We start from the raw sequence: 14,153 nt of genomic DNA on the forward strand, positions 1-14,153 counted from the left end.
TGCACTATGACCAAGAGTATGACCACCTAACCCCTCACATGTCCGTGACAGCTCAGCAGACACTCACTCAGCCTTTCAGTTCCTCTAAAGTGGCTTATTTTCAGCCCACCCATCACTCTGCTAGGTCATTGGCACAGCATCTGGTATATGGTGTTGATTTGATGGATGCCAAAACAAGGCCCAACTAAAACCCTAACCAAAGAGACATAACGCAAACAGTGCAGCGCAGACAGAAACGTAGAAACAGTGGTAGCTAGATTCCTTGATCATTTCTGGAATTAGTGGCTGATTATATCATTGCCATAAGGTAGAGAAATTCATTTTCTGCTATTATCATTGGGTTTGCTGAGGCTCACTCAATTGGTTGTTCCTCCGTAGAGGCCAAGGCACACCAGGAGGGGGAGCAGTGATCCTGTACTCAGAGAATAACCACAAGGTAAACAACAACAGGCTATCCTCTGTCACATTCATCCTTTACAAGAGTAAGAAGGACACTCTTTCTAGCCTGACTCACAAGCCAAATGCAATTTGTATATGGTGTATAAAGAAGAGCGCTTTCCAATGGTCTGTGTTTTAAATAAAAGCAATCAAGCACTTAGATGCACAATCATTATCTGCTAAAAAGTTAGGTTTGAATTGGATGAGTGTTGTGCACTTTTAACAAAACACTAAAAAGGAAATAAAAGTAATCGTTGAATACCTCTACGATTAAATCTTCACAATCCCCAATCATGTGTGTATACATATAATAAATCTGTCATTTACATATCAGTAATGATATTAGTCCTAGCAATACAGGTATATAATTTGTATATTTTAACATAGCTCAATGTTATACATTTCCTCAGTAATCTTCTTCTCAGCATGCAGGTTGCTGTAGTTCTCGTGTGGAGCAAAAGTAGTATTTACAGAAGGGCTGTTTAGGGCCTCTAAGAGGAGCGTCTTGACACTCTGTTCCTTCCTTGTTGGTTACTTGAGGATTATCTGTTTTAGAAGCAGAGATTGAGAGAGACATCATGTTACTCAATGGTGGCATTCACAATGAACATGACCGATTGCCCTTAGGTCCAGGTTACAGTTCCAGTACATTCTTTGGTGGCAAACACAATACTGATATAGTGTTGTAGAAGAGTTATGGCGGTATATGATTAAAGAAAAAGGGTTCTTATTTGCAGAAGTAGAACAGTAGCAAAACTGTGACCAGTATAATCATATAATGCTGAAGAAACAAAGAAACCCATGAGTAAAAATACATTTGAATCCCACATGTAAAACAAACAAAATTCGGTTGATGTTAGGAACCTTTCAGATAAGATTCAGAGCTGAGGCAGTAGTCTACATACCAAAGTTATTGCTAAAACTAAAATGTTGCAAGTCTCAACGACAAAAACAAACTGAAATAGTACACTATGTATTACATGTTAATACCTGGGAGAAATAAAAGACAAACAAATCAAGCAGAATAAGCTGCAGGAGGAGGCTGGTGGTTGGCAAGTATGTTTTTGTGTTCTCCCGACACAAACCCCAGCCCCCTCCTCTCCTGCTGGAAAGAAAGAAGCACATCACCTGACCTGCCCCCCAGGTGGAAGAGTCTAAAATGGGCAACAGAGGGCAGGCACAGCGTTGTCACAAACTCACACACATCCATGAAGACATACAGTATGTCCTTCCTTTGATAATAACAGCCATGTCTGAGCTTCATTGGTCTTTCATTCATTCAATTGATCTCTTTAGTCTGAGGTGCTAATTTAGGCTGCTTCAACCAATATATTTTGTTTTCTTTTTTCCCTCGCTTGACAGAATTATAGTAACGCGTGAATTAAATAAGGGGCACTTGACACTAAATAAAGCAAAAACATGCGAAAAACAATTAAGGAAATTATGCAACACAACACAACTACTATTTGCAGATGGGAGATCTCTAAATAAGTGCTTTATGTCATTACTACATGTAATACAGCATCTACAATAATGATAGTCAAGCTTGCTAATAACAAACAAGGCAACAGGCAGGAGAGAAATATGCTTTGATGACAACGGTCTCCTGCTGCCATGACGAGCACTTATTTAGAGCTCAGGGATTCATGAAAGAAAGCTTTAAAAGGAGCAAACCTGATTGGCTGGTGCTGTTGCTGCGTAGGGGACACTTGTGGCAGGAGTAGTTGCTGCAGAGACAGTAGCAGGCGTAGCACTGTACATCATGGGTACTTTTTCAGGAAGGGAACCATGGAAGCAATGAACAGGTAGGTGGAGCATTATGGTAACCATAGCAACGTTTCTTTTTTCTATATTTTTTTGCATGGTGAATACAGTAAAACATTAGCAGCAAGCCATCATTAGGTTAGACCAGCAGATGGCATGCAATCACAGTGCAAAGCAAGAAAGCATTGGATAAATAATAGAGGAAAGCTGATTTATTTTAGGAAATTTGTCAGTTATTTGTCTGATTCCCAGAGAAGATTGTCACATGATACTAAACGTGTCCAATTATGACATTCAAAAAGCATGTTTTACATAGCATACAGTATCTGATCATTAGAATGGTATTTTCACTGCTGTGTTAGAAATAAGTTCCCTATTTTATACAAATAGAGGAAACGTAATTTGATATATTTGATCTTTTAGGAAAGACCAAGACACTTTAGATAACATCTCTGGGAAACTGATCAAATGTCCTAGTCCACAGAGCAGCGAAGAACTATAAAAATCAACCAGCAGTGATTGTAACTGATGTCTTGAATTTTTGAATATTTGTATTATTTACAACGGTAAAATTATCACTGCAGAGAACAAAGGACATTCAAAAACTAAATTAAATCAAAATTAGGCCAATGAGTGATGGTGAAGAGTATAAATTGAAGGCTTGAGCTTTGTCAGGGACATGGCTAACAGAAAAAAATGCCGAAACGTATTATAAAATACACTTTCTCACATGTGATTTAAAATGTGCTGGTACCTAACATATATAAACAACCTTATCTCCTGACCCAGAGACTGTTTATCCAAGCGCACATTGGAATAACAAGAATGTCCTTTAAATTAACAGCGAGAGCATTCCACCCATATTCTCCATTCATTACAGGTGATAGAAAAAATAAGCAAGGGACCTACCAATGCCGGTAGCAGGAGACATGCAAAACACTGACCCTGTGTGATTATGCAGTGGAAAGTGAGTAGAGGATAATAAAGGAGGAAAAACAGGTTAGCTAGAGTTTTCAGCATGCTTTTACACATTCTAAAACAAATACAAGCAAGACATTAACCCCTCAATGGAAACCACGTTTGTTTTTTGCTTGGTGAGAATACACAGAAACAAGCCCATGAGAAACGATGCGTCTTAGGGAGTGTAGTGTGTGGGTGTACGTGTAGGGTGTGGATAGATTACTGTTTTCCAAAGGGGGAGGTGCATGCTGAATAAAATAGCTCCTATCGACTGACATGGGAATCAGTGCTAAGGCAGCCAGGCAGTATAGTAGTTAACTCAGCAGTGAGATAAAGCATCTAACCAGAGTGCATAGTGGCGGTTACTGTTGATTATGGCTGTCAGAGGAAGGCCATGTTGAGAGAAAGAGCTAAGCTCATGATATAATGGTATAATAATACAGTGTCCTACTTAGCCATGTACTGTATCACAGCAATGTAGGCCAATGGCCTGAATTTGATAGATTTGATTAAAGCAGATCTCCTTCAACTAACCTGGATGATGTAATCTGGAAGCACTGATATATCTGCCTGCCAGGACATTGAGCTATTAAGTATGTGACAGTGGCATTAAATGTGCATCATTTCCAAAAATGTACAGCTCAAATTATAAGGTGTTGCATTAAATCATCATAGCTAGCTAGCTACATCGGACCACGAGGAAAGCAAAAAAAACAAGGAAAGACACCTGACTGACAATATGCTACTTTTTAGGCTACATGATAAATGCCCAACCAAACATTAGCAGGGAGGGAATTATAAAGGACAAGTCATAGAGGGACAGTGGGCCCTGTACCTGTGGGATAGAACGCAGACGTCTGCTGGAGCTGTGCGTTGGCCAGAGCCTGCTGGTAGTGCAACATACTGGGGTTGAAGAAGGAGCTGGCCCCGTTGCTCTTCTCCAGTGCTTGTCTCTTTGGTAGGGGCTGCAGGCAGCCATGAGGGAACACCTGTCGAGTACAAACAACATGTTAACACAACACAGCCAAAACACTTATCAGTAGCTCTATTATAAACATCCACTGGCTATGAGCTTTATATGTAAATAATAGTACAATCATTGCCAAACAGTAGAGCAAAACTGTATACAACTACTACATGACAAAATAAAGGCATTTATGATCAAATTAGTGAAAGGCTAAAACTTCATACTGTTCATTTTAACACATTTTAAATACCTATTTAATTACTGAAGGATAACTGATGGTGAAGGATTTTGTACACATACTAGATGAGTCTTAAGAGGTTGTAAAAACAAAAATGCCAAATTAAATTCTGTGAGTTGCTACAGTACAATTAATAGCTACATGCAAAGCAAAAGGTGAAAGGTCAAAGTACCAGGTCTACAGTTGCCTCGAGGGGTCGCTTCATTGCTTTGGCAGTCGACTGAGTCTTTTAATAGCAGGCAGCGAGCACATGATGGCAGTGGGCCAATGGGATTCAAGCGTATTAACATACAGGTAACAGCAAGCAGAGGTGCGTCATGGGGACAGCATTGCATTGTGGATAGGTGAGAAGGAGAAAACAAAACAAAATAATCGGAATGCAGTTTACCACCACATACAAAACAATAGGCATGCACAATAAACAAAATTAACTGATTCAAGGAAACATACGACTGACTGCTGAATTAGTATGTAAGCGTCTACTATACTCGTTAATAGCTTAATCTAATAGGATTTACAATTACAACAATACTGCGCAACAACATTGGGACTAAGGTTATTTGCTATGTAGAAAACACAACAGTAGTTAATCAAAAGTTGTTCATCATTATCAATACATTATCAATTTGAATATACAGTGTGGACTACTAAATAAATGTTGTAATAATGCATTGATTGACCTACAATTGCTTTAAAGGACCAGAATTGTACATGATACACGTCAATGTGAAATGGAGACAAAAGGTAACGCTAACAGGCATTAGCTAGGCTACTGTGAGAGGTCATCCTTGTGAAATGTATCTCTACCGAGAGCTAGGCCTAATTCATGTCATCTAGTGTGTTTTAATGACATACTAAATAGGGAGCAGAGAGAGAATGTTATACCCACTGCATTGATGATAACCTATACACAGAATGTGGAGCTCTGTTTATTATGATATTAGGCATCGAATTTGCCATTTTGTTCAATTTCTTGGCACATTTGTCACAAGAACACATTGGTCTTTCATAGTTCAACATTTTCCTGTTCAAAGTATACCTTCCCTACACTACAAAATCCCTCAGCATTACAGACGTATCAAGGTCCTAAAGTATTTACCAACTCTCTAGTAATACTATCACTGTATTACGGCAGTATTAAGTCATTCTAAAACCATGCAAAAAATGAATTTAAGACCACAAAACTGATGATAAAAATACATGGAGGAATGGAAAATAGCAGAGCTAGGGTGGAAGATACAGCACATTCTATGAAAGGCCATGCATGTTGTTTTTTAAGTGCAAAAATAAAAGTCTAAATGTGCCATTATGTGAATTGCGTACATTTGATGAGAGTAATGTTAACTGTTGAATCAGCTGTTAGAAGGTTGCTGGTGAATCTATGAATGTTTTTCTTAATCCAAAGTAATTAGCAGATACGGCTTTATTCTTAGACTTGTTGGAAGTTTAAGATAAAGGCAAAACCAACAGTAGGCAATAGATCGCGATGAAACAAGACAGTAGCTATAGAAACAGGGTTAACTTTGCAGTAGCTGGCAATTTGAACATAGATTTTCAAAAAGCATGGGAAGCAAGCAAATCTTTAGTTAAACAGCTAGCTAGGTAAAGGTTAGCGTCACATAAGGAGATATACAGTGGGGTCTGAAATGATTGACACCCTTGATAAAGATGAGCAAAAATGACTATAAAATAAATCATTCAAATACTGAGCTATATTGTATGCTAAATAAAACAAGTGTGGAAATTATATTGTTTTATACTAATGCTCAGAAAAATAGTTTTTGTTTAACAAGTAAAACAATTTTTTTCTCAAAAAGGTAGGGGTAAAAATTATTGACACCCGTTTTCTGTACCTTTCAATACCTCACCTTGCGAGGGTAACGGCACTGAGCCTTTTTTCAAAAAATGTTTTATGAGTTGGAGAACATACGGGAGGGATCTTAGACTGTTCCATAGAAAATTCTTACAGATCCTTGATATCCTTTGTCTGAGCTTATGGACTGCCCTCCTGTTTCATGTCCGGAGACTGAGATGGCCAATTAACAATTTATTTGTGGATTTTGATGTGTGCTTGGGGTTATTGTCTGACCTTGTTAAGGTCAATGGCATCATAAACTTTACCCAGTACCAGGACATTTTAGCCCAAAACCTGGTTGCCTCTGCCAGGAGGCTGAAACTCGGCCGCAAGTGGATCTTACACACTTGCGGCCGAGTTTCAGCCTCCTGGCAGAGGCAACCAGGTTTTGGGCTAAAATGTCCTGGTACTGGGTAAAGTTTATGATGCCATTGACCTTAACAAGGGCCCCAGGACCATGGAAGCAAAATAGCCCCATAACATCAAAGATCCACCACCATATTTTACAGAAGGTATGAGGTTATTTTCTGCTCATGCATCCTTATTTAGACTCCAAACCCACCACTGGTGTGCGTGGCCACAAATGTAACAAATGTAAATGCCTGGAGTTTGCTAAACAGCATTGGCACTTGGATTGGAACCGGTGCTTTGGTCAGATGACATGAAAATAGAGCTCTTTGGCCACGCACACCAGCAAGACAATAACCCCAAGCACACATCAAAATCCACAAAGAAATTGTTAATTGGCCACAAAATCACAATTTTCTCAGTCTCCGGACTTGAACCCCATTGAAAACCTGTGGTGCAGTCCATAAGCGCAGACGAAGGATATCATGGATCTGGAAGGATTCTGTAAGAAGGAATGGTCTAAGATCCCTCCCAATGCCGTTATCCTCGCAAGGTAAGGTATTGAAAGATATTGAAAACAGGGGTGTCAATATTTTTAACACCTACCTTTTTGAGAAGACAAATTCTTACTTGTTAAACAAAATCTCTTTCTCTGAGCAATTGTATTAGTATAAAATAATATAATTTCCCAATATTTTTAGCATACAATATAGCTTTTTTACTCATCTTTATTAGGGGTGTCAATAATTTCGGGAACGCACTGTACGCAAATGAATGGTTATGCTATGTGACAGTTTAAAGGCAACTTGAGGACTACTGCATATTGGGCAGCTGCCAGTCTTAAGAGCGTATATTAGATGTAACAGTCTTTAATGTTTCATGAAGCTACTTCATATATAAAAAATAAAGCGGTGCTCCACATTCTATGATGTTGTTTAATCAACCAACAGTGGGTAATTGAATAGGATTAAGACAGTAAGCCTACTGCTGTGAATGTAGAATACATTGTATTAAAAATAAATAGGACAAGTTGCACTTAATTAAGAAGGAATCCTACAATACAGAAGCTATACTAGCCAATAGTGTGTGCTCTAAGCTGCTGTCCACGCGTCTGGAGGGAAGCATCTTACCATGGCTGCAGCTGCTGCCTGAGCTGCCACAGTCGATTGGTTGACCTGGTGTTGAGAGGCTTTGATTTTGGCCTGTAAGTGAGCAGGGGGGTGGAAGTACTTGCACTTCTCCCTGGAGCAGCGCGACTTGATGTAGTCCATGCAGACGGTGACCGTGTTGTCGCTGGTGTCGATCATGGGGTTGTCGCTGGGGTGGGCGAAGCGGCAGTCCGTCTCGCCTCGCGCACAGTTCCCCCGCTGAAACTCACGACACACCTACAGTACGACAACCACACAGGGAGGGAGACTGAGAACGGTAGAGCACCCTGGCAATGTACCCTGTTTGCCACACTCAACAGGCATTCCATAATGAATGTATATATACAGCATATATCAGACAATAATATGGCCTTGTTCTTGTTTGTGTGAAGGTGACTTGATACCTCCAGTTTGTCGGTGCGCAGCAGCTTCTGTGAGGGGGAAGAGGAGGACGAGTTGGAGCTCTGGACTGTGACAGGGGGGCTTCCAGGGACCATGACTTGGGTACTGGGGAGCATCTCTGTGGGCATCAGGCTCATCCCATGGTTCATGGAGGTCATGGGTGTAAGATATGGAGAGTAGCTGAGACCAGGGTTCGTACCAAGCCCCTGGTTTACATTGAACGTAGGCTGTGAAAGGGAAGGGACAACAGTCAGTAAAAACACTACTACACGCCTGAAATGAAGGATCTGAGTTTTGGTGTATAATAAACTGTACTTACTACTGAATATGAGTAACTTACTACAGGCTGCATGCTTGTGCCTGGGATCATGAAGTGCATCTGCTGGGCCAGCATGGCTGCTGCCGTCTTCTGCTGGATGAGGTTGTTGCGTCCGTTAATCTCTAGCTGGGTTTTTAAATGCGAAGGTGGATGAAGGTACTTACAGTTTTCTCTTGAACATCGACCCTAGAGTAAGAACACACAAAAAAGCCAACTATTAGATAAAGAAAAATTCCCTGAACCTTTTACTGCAGTGGGCTAAATCAGGGTCACACAGTGTTTCTTGGTAGTCTTAAACCAATCTAGTTAGAAACAAAAGTATTCACACATGGTAATGGGCTTAAAAAAAGAAGACATAGGGCCTCCCGAGTGGCGCAGCAGACTAAGGCACTGCATCACAGTGCTTGAGACGTCACTACAAACCCGGGTTCGATACCAGGCTGTGTCACAACCGGCCGTGACCGGGAGTCCCATAGGGTGGCGCTCAATTGGCCCAGTGTTGGCCGGGCTTTACTTGGCTTATCGCGCTCTAGCGACTCCTTATGGGGGCCTGCAGGTTGACTTCGATCATCAGTTGAACAGTGTTTCCTCTGACACATTGGTGCTTCCAAATTAAGCGGGCGGGTGTTAAGAACTGCGGTTCGGCGGGTCACGTTTCGGAGGACGCATGACTTGACCTTTGCTTCTCCCGAGCCCGTTGGGGAGTTGCAGCAATGAGACAAGATCGTAATTGGGGAGAAAAAATATATATATCTGTACCATGTCAGATATAGAGTTGAAATGTATGATTTTTTGAGTTTGTATCCCAATATTACACTTTATAAACATCACAGAAGACTGAAATATAACAAAACCATTTGACATAGAAACACTGTATTTTCAGCATTTCTTTGTAAAAAAATGTCCTGAACATACAGTACCTCACTCCTCTCAGACCAAAACCATTCAGCTCAGAGGACAGGACACAATGCAATATCACAGGAACACAATCATGGTGACAAAGAATCACGCCTTCACACTCAATATGTTTTTCTGTGGGGACAGATAGTGAGGTAGTTTTGATGATGCTATTGTTATGGCACAGAGGCAGTATGATTGACAGAGAGGAGAACATTGTTCCCTACGACAAAAGCACATAGGGGATGGATTCTTGCAGAGTAATGGAACAGAAAAATGTTTGAAACACTCTTTTGTCATAAGTGCTTCATAAGTGCTTCTATGATCAGGAGGTAATCCACAGACACACTATGAGTCATTTATGAGAATAATAATGTACAAAGTTGATTGATAGGCCAAAACTTTTAATTTAGCAGGAAATCAGTAGCCTACAGCCTACACATTATGAGGTGGTCACTGATCAAGTAGACCTTGTAGTAGGCTAGTGTTCAATAGGCTAATGTTACATAATGAAGGATGGTTGTGTAGGATGATGAATAAAGGACAAGAAAGCTAGCTGTGACCCACTGCACTATTGCTAACTAGCCGTAGGCTTGAAACCTACCAGCTAAAAGAGGCTTAGGGGAAAGCTGAATGGCCAGAAAATGTCTCTGAGCTTGCCAACGTAGGGAATCTCTTCACACTGACATCCCATCCTCTTTGTAATGGAACAGTAGAATCCAAAGTCCATTCACAACAATTCAGATGTCAGCCTGATAGCATCCTGTACTCAGCTCTGCTCACTTGACCCGGCAATGATTCTTAGCCTGACCTCAAACCCATTGCTAAATATTTTTCACACAAGTAGAGTAGCTCACTTCTGAGTAGCAGGGACTTGAATTAGACAGCCACCTGAACTTGAGTTACACTAAATAATATTTTGCTGGCAAATCATTAAAGCAGTGATATCGCTGTCAGTCAAAAGAGTGAATTAATGAGAGATTAGCTGTCTATGTCCTACATATTCAAATGAGGAAATCCTTCAATAATTCATGTCAATGGAACTAATTTCGTAAACAGATTAGAGCTACTGAACTCATTTGTGACGCTCCCCTGAGATTGATATAAATGATTACCAGGGAACGCCCACATGGACCGCCACATCATTTTATAAGGGAATGACAAACCCTTTTGGAAAGTTGCCAGATATCAAAGTTAGGGTTTGGATCAGGGTTAAAGTCAAGCTATTGCGTAATGGAATTTGGCCTGACCTCTTTGCCTACCAGTCCTGATCGACTGTGGCTCCCAGACGAGATCATTCGAATAACAACATTTGGCTAAAGTAAAACACAGCATAGGCTACTGCAAACTCGGCATTTCCTGCGCTAACTGAGTCATGATGCTTATTCAATGAATGGGAAGCAGACACTGCTTTTGTCAGCCTTTGCTATGGACACACACACACACACACACACAGACTTCCATTATATCAATGGAAGTCTATTCCACATTAATGAGACACAGACAAACTGTTTATTCAGCCAACAAAAGAGCTAAAACACAGTTCTGTGTTCTTCATTAACAAAGGTTCCAAGTCCTTTAGGGATGCATGAGTTCAAATTGGCTTTCTTACCCAGGCCCCTCATTTACGTGTCTTCCATTCATGGCAAATGAGAGGGTCTGAATTATTTTGAGATGTGAAGAGCATACATGCAGCTGTGACAAACAACACAGGCTCCCTGTTCACCCCTCACAAAACACAGCCATGTATCTAGTCTCTGAAGAATAAATCATGTCATCAGTTTGACAAATACGCTTTTTCAATCTTTCTCCTTGACACCCACAGCATCTTCAATAGATACCTTTGAACAATCAGTATGAACAGAGTAGGTAGGTACACTTAAAAAGATCTGTGGAACTACTACCATTAGCCCAATTCCTTCCCCTTGAAGGTTGGTACAGTAATAGCCTTTATTCCTAGGTGCACAACTCAAAAAGTGCTTTAGTCTGTACTCTGGCCTGTCCCAGATAGCTCATGTTATCTATCAACTTAAGGCTCTATTTGAGCCACAATATCCCGATAACCCAGCCTTGTCCTCAACTATTTCTGCTGGCTGCTAAAAGTCTCTGGTCGCCCCAGACATCCTGGAGTTTGATGCCAGGCCAGGAAGCGGGCAAAGTGGTAACAATTGCTTTCTGACAAGAGAGCAGAGCCCACACACTGGTCTCTTATCTGCGCTTAAAAGAGCGTAATATCTTTCTCAGGTGTGGGAGGATGATAGTGGTACCTTGGCCAGAATTGGAGACGGCCAGACATCAGAATTGTCTAAGGTTTACAGAGAGCTGCAGGTAGCCTAGTTGAAGTGTCTGGTTTAAGTCTAGAATCCCAGGTTTGGCTATTGCAGAGGCTATTTCACATGACAACATTTAACGACAGTAGCCTATGTGAAGACTAGAAATGATCCCAACAAAATAGTGAGCCATAGAAATGGGATCTACATTTGTACTCTTTGTGCAATTGACAATCAGCAGTTTTAATTTTCTACAGCTCTAGAGTAATGGGCTGATTCATTAGCGGAGCACTTAAATTAAGGAGAATGCTTTGTGTCGGTGTAGCGTTCCATTTCGAACGCAACCAGAGGAGGTGTGAATACTGCAGCAGGATAAAAGGATAATTGTTCAGTGAGTGTTAAATGCCTCATGGGAATGGTTGTGGTGGGAGAGCTGCATTTGGATTCGTTTGGTTGAGAGCTCATAGATGTGTCAGGTAGCCTAGGTTGACACAATGAGAAACAATAATGGGAAATCCTCCACTGGCTCCATAAGTTCTGTTGATATCCGTTAGTGGGACACTTTTCTGGAGCTGATCGGATTCATATTTGCCTCTATTTAATAAAAGGCAACAATTGGGACATTTCAAAGTCAACATGTAGGCCTATTTACAATGGTCTATGTTTCACTTTCACATTCTCTCTCACATGGCTACACCTTGTAAATAAACACACAGACTCAGACTTACCTCATATTCCCCGGGGTAATTCAATAGCCTGTGTGTTTGTGTCTCCTCTAATAATCCTACAGATGGGCTATAACAAAAACTGCTGAGAAACTAGAAATTAATATGCTAATAACATAGCTGAGCTGTTGTCTCTTAAGCCTGGCTTTCCACTGCAGTGAGAGTGCTAATTCCAAACACATTACCCGCCTTCCCTCCTCCTGTTTTCCTGCTCTCCCACATCATATCATCTGCAGTGAGCTCCTGCAGCTAGGCCACACGCTCACCCACCCAGCTCTCACACTAACTCAATACTGCACAGCCCACAGCCTAATCCACATCAGGGGGGCAAAGGCCCACACCGCACTGTGTGCCACTTCAGCAAACATCAACAGCAACCTACACCAACAAATGCCATACACCGTAATGTAAAAGAGCACGAGAGGCTCTCGCTGCTTCACTGAATCCGATATTGAGCAGCAGAGCAGCCTATCTCCCTTTAGGTTCCTAACAGCTATTCTCTGGCTGCTATAGCCCTGCTCAGCTCCAGCTCTCTCTCCAGGTGGTAGTGGTGAGGGCTTTGATGTCATGAACAGGATGCTGGATGAGCCTGGAATGTGAAAACCGTGTAGCACATGAACCAACAATCACCAACTGCTCATACTCACATGCATGAAGGCATCTACACTCGTAGAAACCAAAAGGGTTCTGCAGCTGTCCTCATAGGAGAACCCTTTTTGGTTCCAGGTAGAACCCTTTTGGTTCCAGGTAGAACCCTTTTGGTTCCAGGTAGAACCCTTTTGGGTTCCATGTAGAACCCTTTCCAGGGTTCTACATGGAACCCAAAAGAGTTCTTCCTGGAACCAAAAAGGATTCTACCTTGAACCAAAAAGGGTTCTCCTATGGGGACAGCTGCAGAACCCTTTTGGAACCCTTTTTTCTAAGAGTGTAGGCTACAATGGCTATCTGCTAAGGTGCTCTTTTGTTTCTCTGATATCATGGCTTTGTCTGGTAGGCTACATAGTCATGCCCAACAGGAAGTAGGTAGAATAAAAACACAACATGCTGGCTTGTGAAGTCTAAATATGGTTACAACTCTTCACTAATCAGCCAGATGTTTAACTCGTTATTTACACTTGAACTTAGGATACGTACATTCTCATTGTAGTATAATGTAATGAAAGGTCTAGTATAATTTTCTGCTTTTCTGAAGAAGGCATATTGATCCTCTGAGTGCCTAAAACTAACATCTTAACAGAAACTATTTTACACACACAGAGTGGAGAGTGGAACAGGCACAATGTCATCCAAGATCCATTTACAAGTGCGTGTGCCGTATTCCTTTCCAATAAATGCTTTAATTGATGCAAATAATATTGACGTGAATATACATTATTCAGGTTAAGAGGAAATGTTGAATCAATAATTAGTGCTTAGGCTAGGAGTGAGTATAAATAACCAATGATAATGACGTTAGCAGCACAGAAAGGTCTTTGGGAGACGCATGCAACGGTAAGCATACCATACTAGCCTATAGATTTATGTAAATTGAGTGAGTATAGGGAACAGAGGAGGTACTGTAGATTTCTGGGGGAATTCTGGGTCTGAAGCCATTAGGCTTAATACAATAGTGTTTTCATCTGTACAATGCATGGCCTTTCATGGCATTTCCTGGTCCTCAACGCATTAAAAGGGAGCACACGGTCTTATGGGGCACGGCAGTCTCAGCTACTGTAAAAACACTGACAAGACTGCCGTGAATGAGGGAGGAATACAGGAAATCAGAAATAATGACTCTGGGTGATGAACAGGAGCCTCAATTCGCATTACTTCTGAAAGGAAG

General features: G+C 41.2%; 1 protein-coding gene across 9 annotated transcripts in view; it reads right to left on the minus strand.

The window, feature by feature from the left end:
* Nucleotides 1–888: 888 nt before the first annotated feature.
* LOC311144166 (muscleblind-like protein 2a) overlaps nt 889–14,153 on the minus strand; it is a 32,424-nt gene continuing 19,159 nt past the window's right edge. The window contains exons 3-11 of one of the 9 annotated variants that reach the window (XM_084180164.1): nt 8,461–8,625; nt 8,123–8,347; nt 7,701–7,955; nt 4,540–4,593; nt 3,998–4,151; nt 3,697–3,732; nt 3,112–3,147; nt 2,113–2,207; nt 889–984 (exon numbers count right to left, since the gene is read on the minus strand). In XM_084180164.1, the coding sequence (XP_084036290.1) occupies nt 970–984; nt 2,113–2,207; nt 3,112–3,147; nt 3,697–3,732; nt 3,998–4,151; nt 4,540–4,593; nt 7,701–7,955; nt 8,123–8,347; nt 8,461–8,625 (1,035 nt within the window). In that variant the 3' untranslated portion in view covers nt 889–969. Of the gene's footprint in view, nt 985–2,112; nt 2,208–3,111; nt 3,148–3,696; nt 3,733–3,997; nt 4,152–4,539; nt 4,594–7,700; nt 7,956–8,122; nt 8,348–8,439; nt 8,626–14,153 lie in introns of all 9 variants that reach the window. The other 8 variants (XM_084180163.1, XM_084180168.1, XM_084180166.1 and 5 more) reach the window with 8 other exon arrangements.

This window comes from Coregonus lavaretus, assembly GCF_964263955.1.
Source record: "Coregonus lavaretus genome assembly, chromosome: 16".
Taxonomy (NCBI): Eukaryota; Metazoa; Chordata; class Actinopteri; order Salmoniformes; family Salmonidae; genus Coregonus; species Coregonus lavaretus.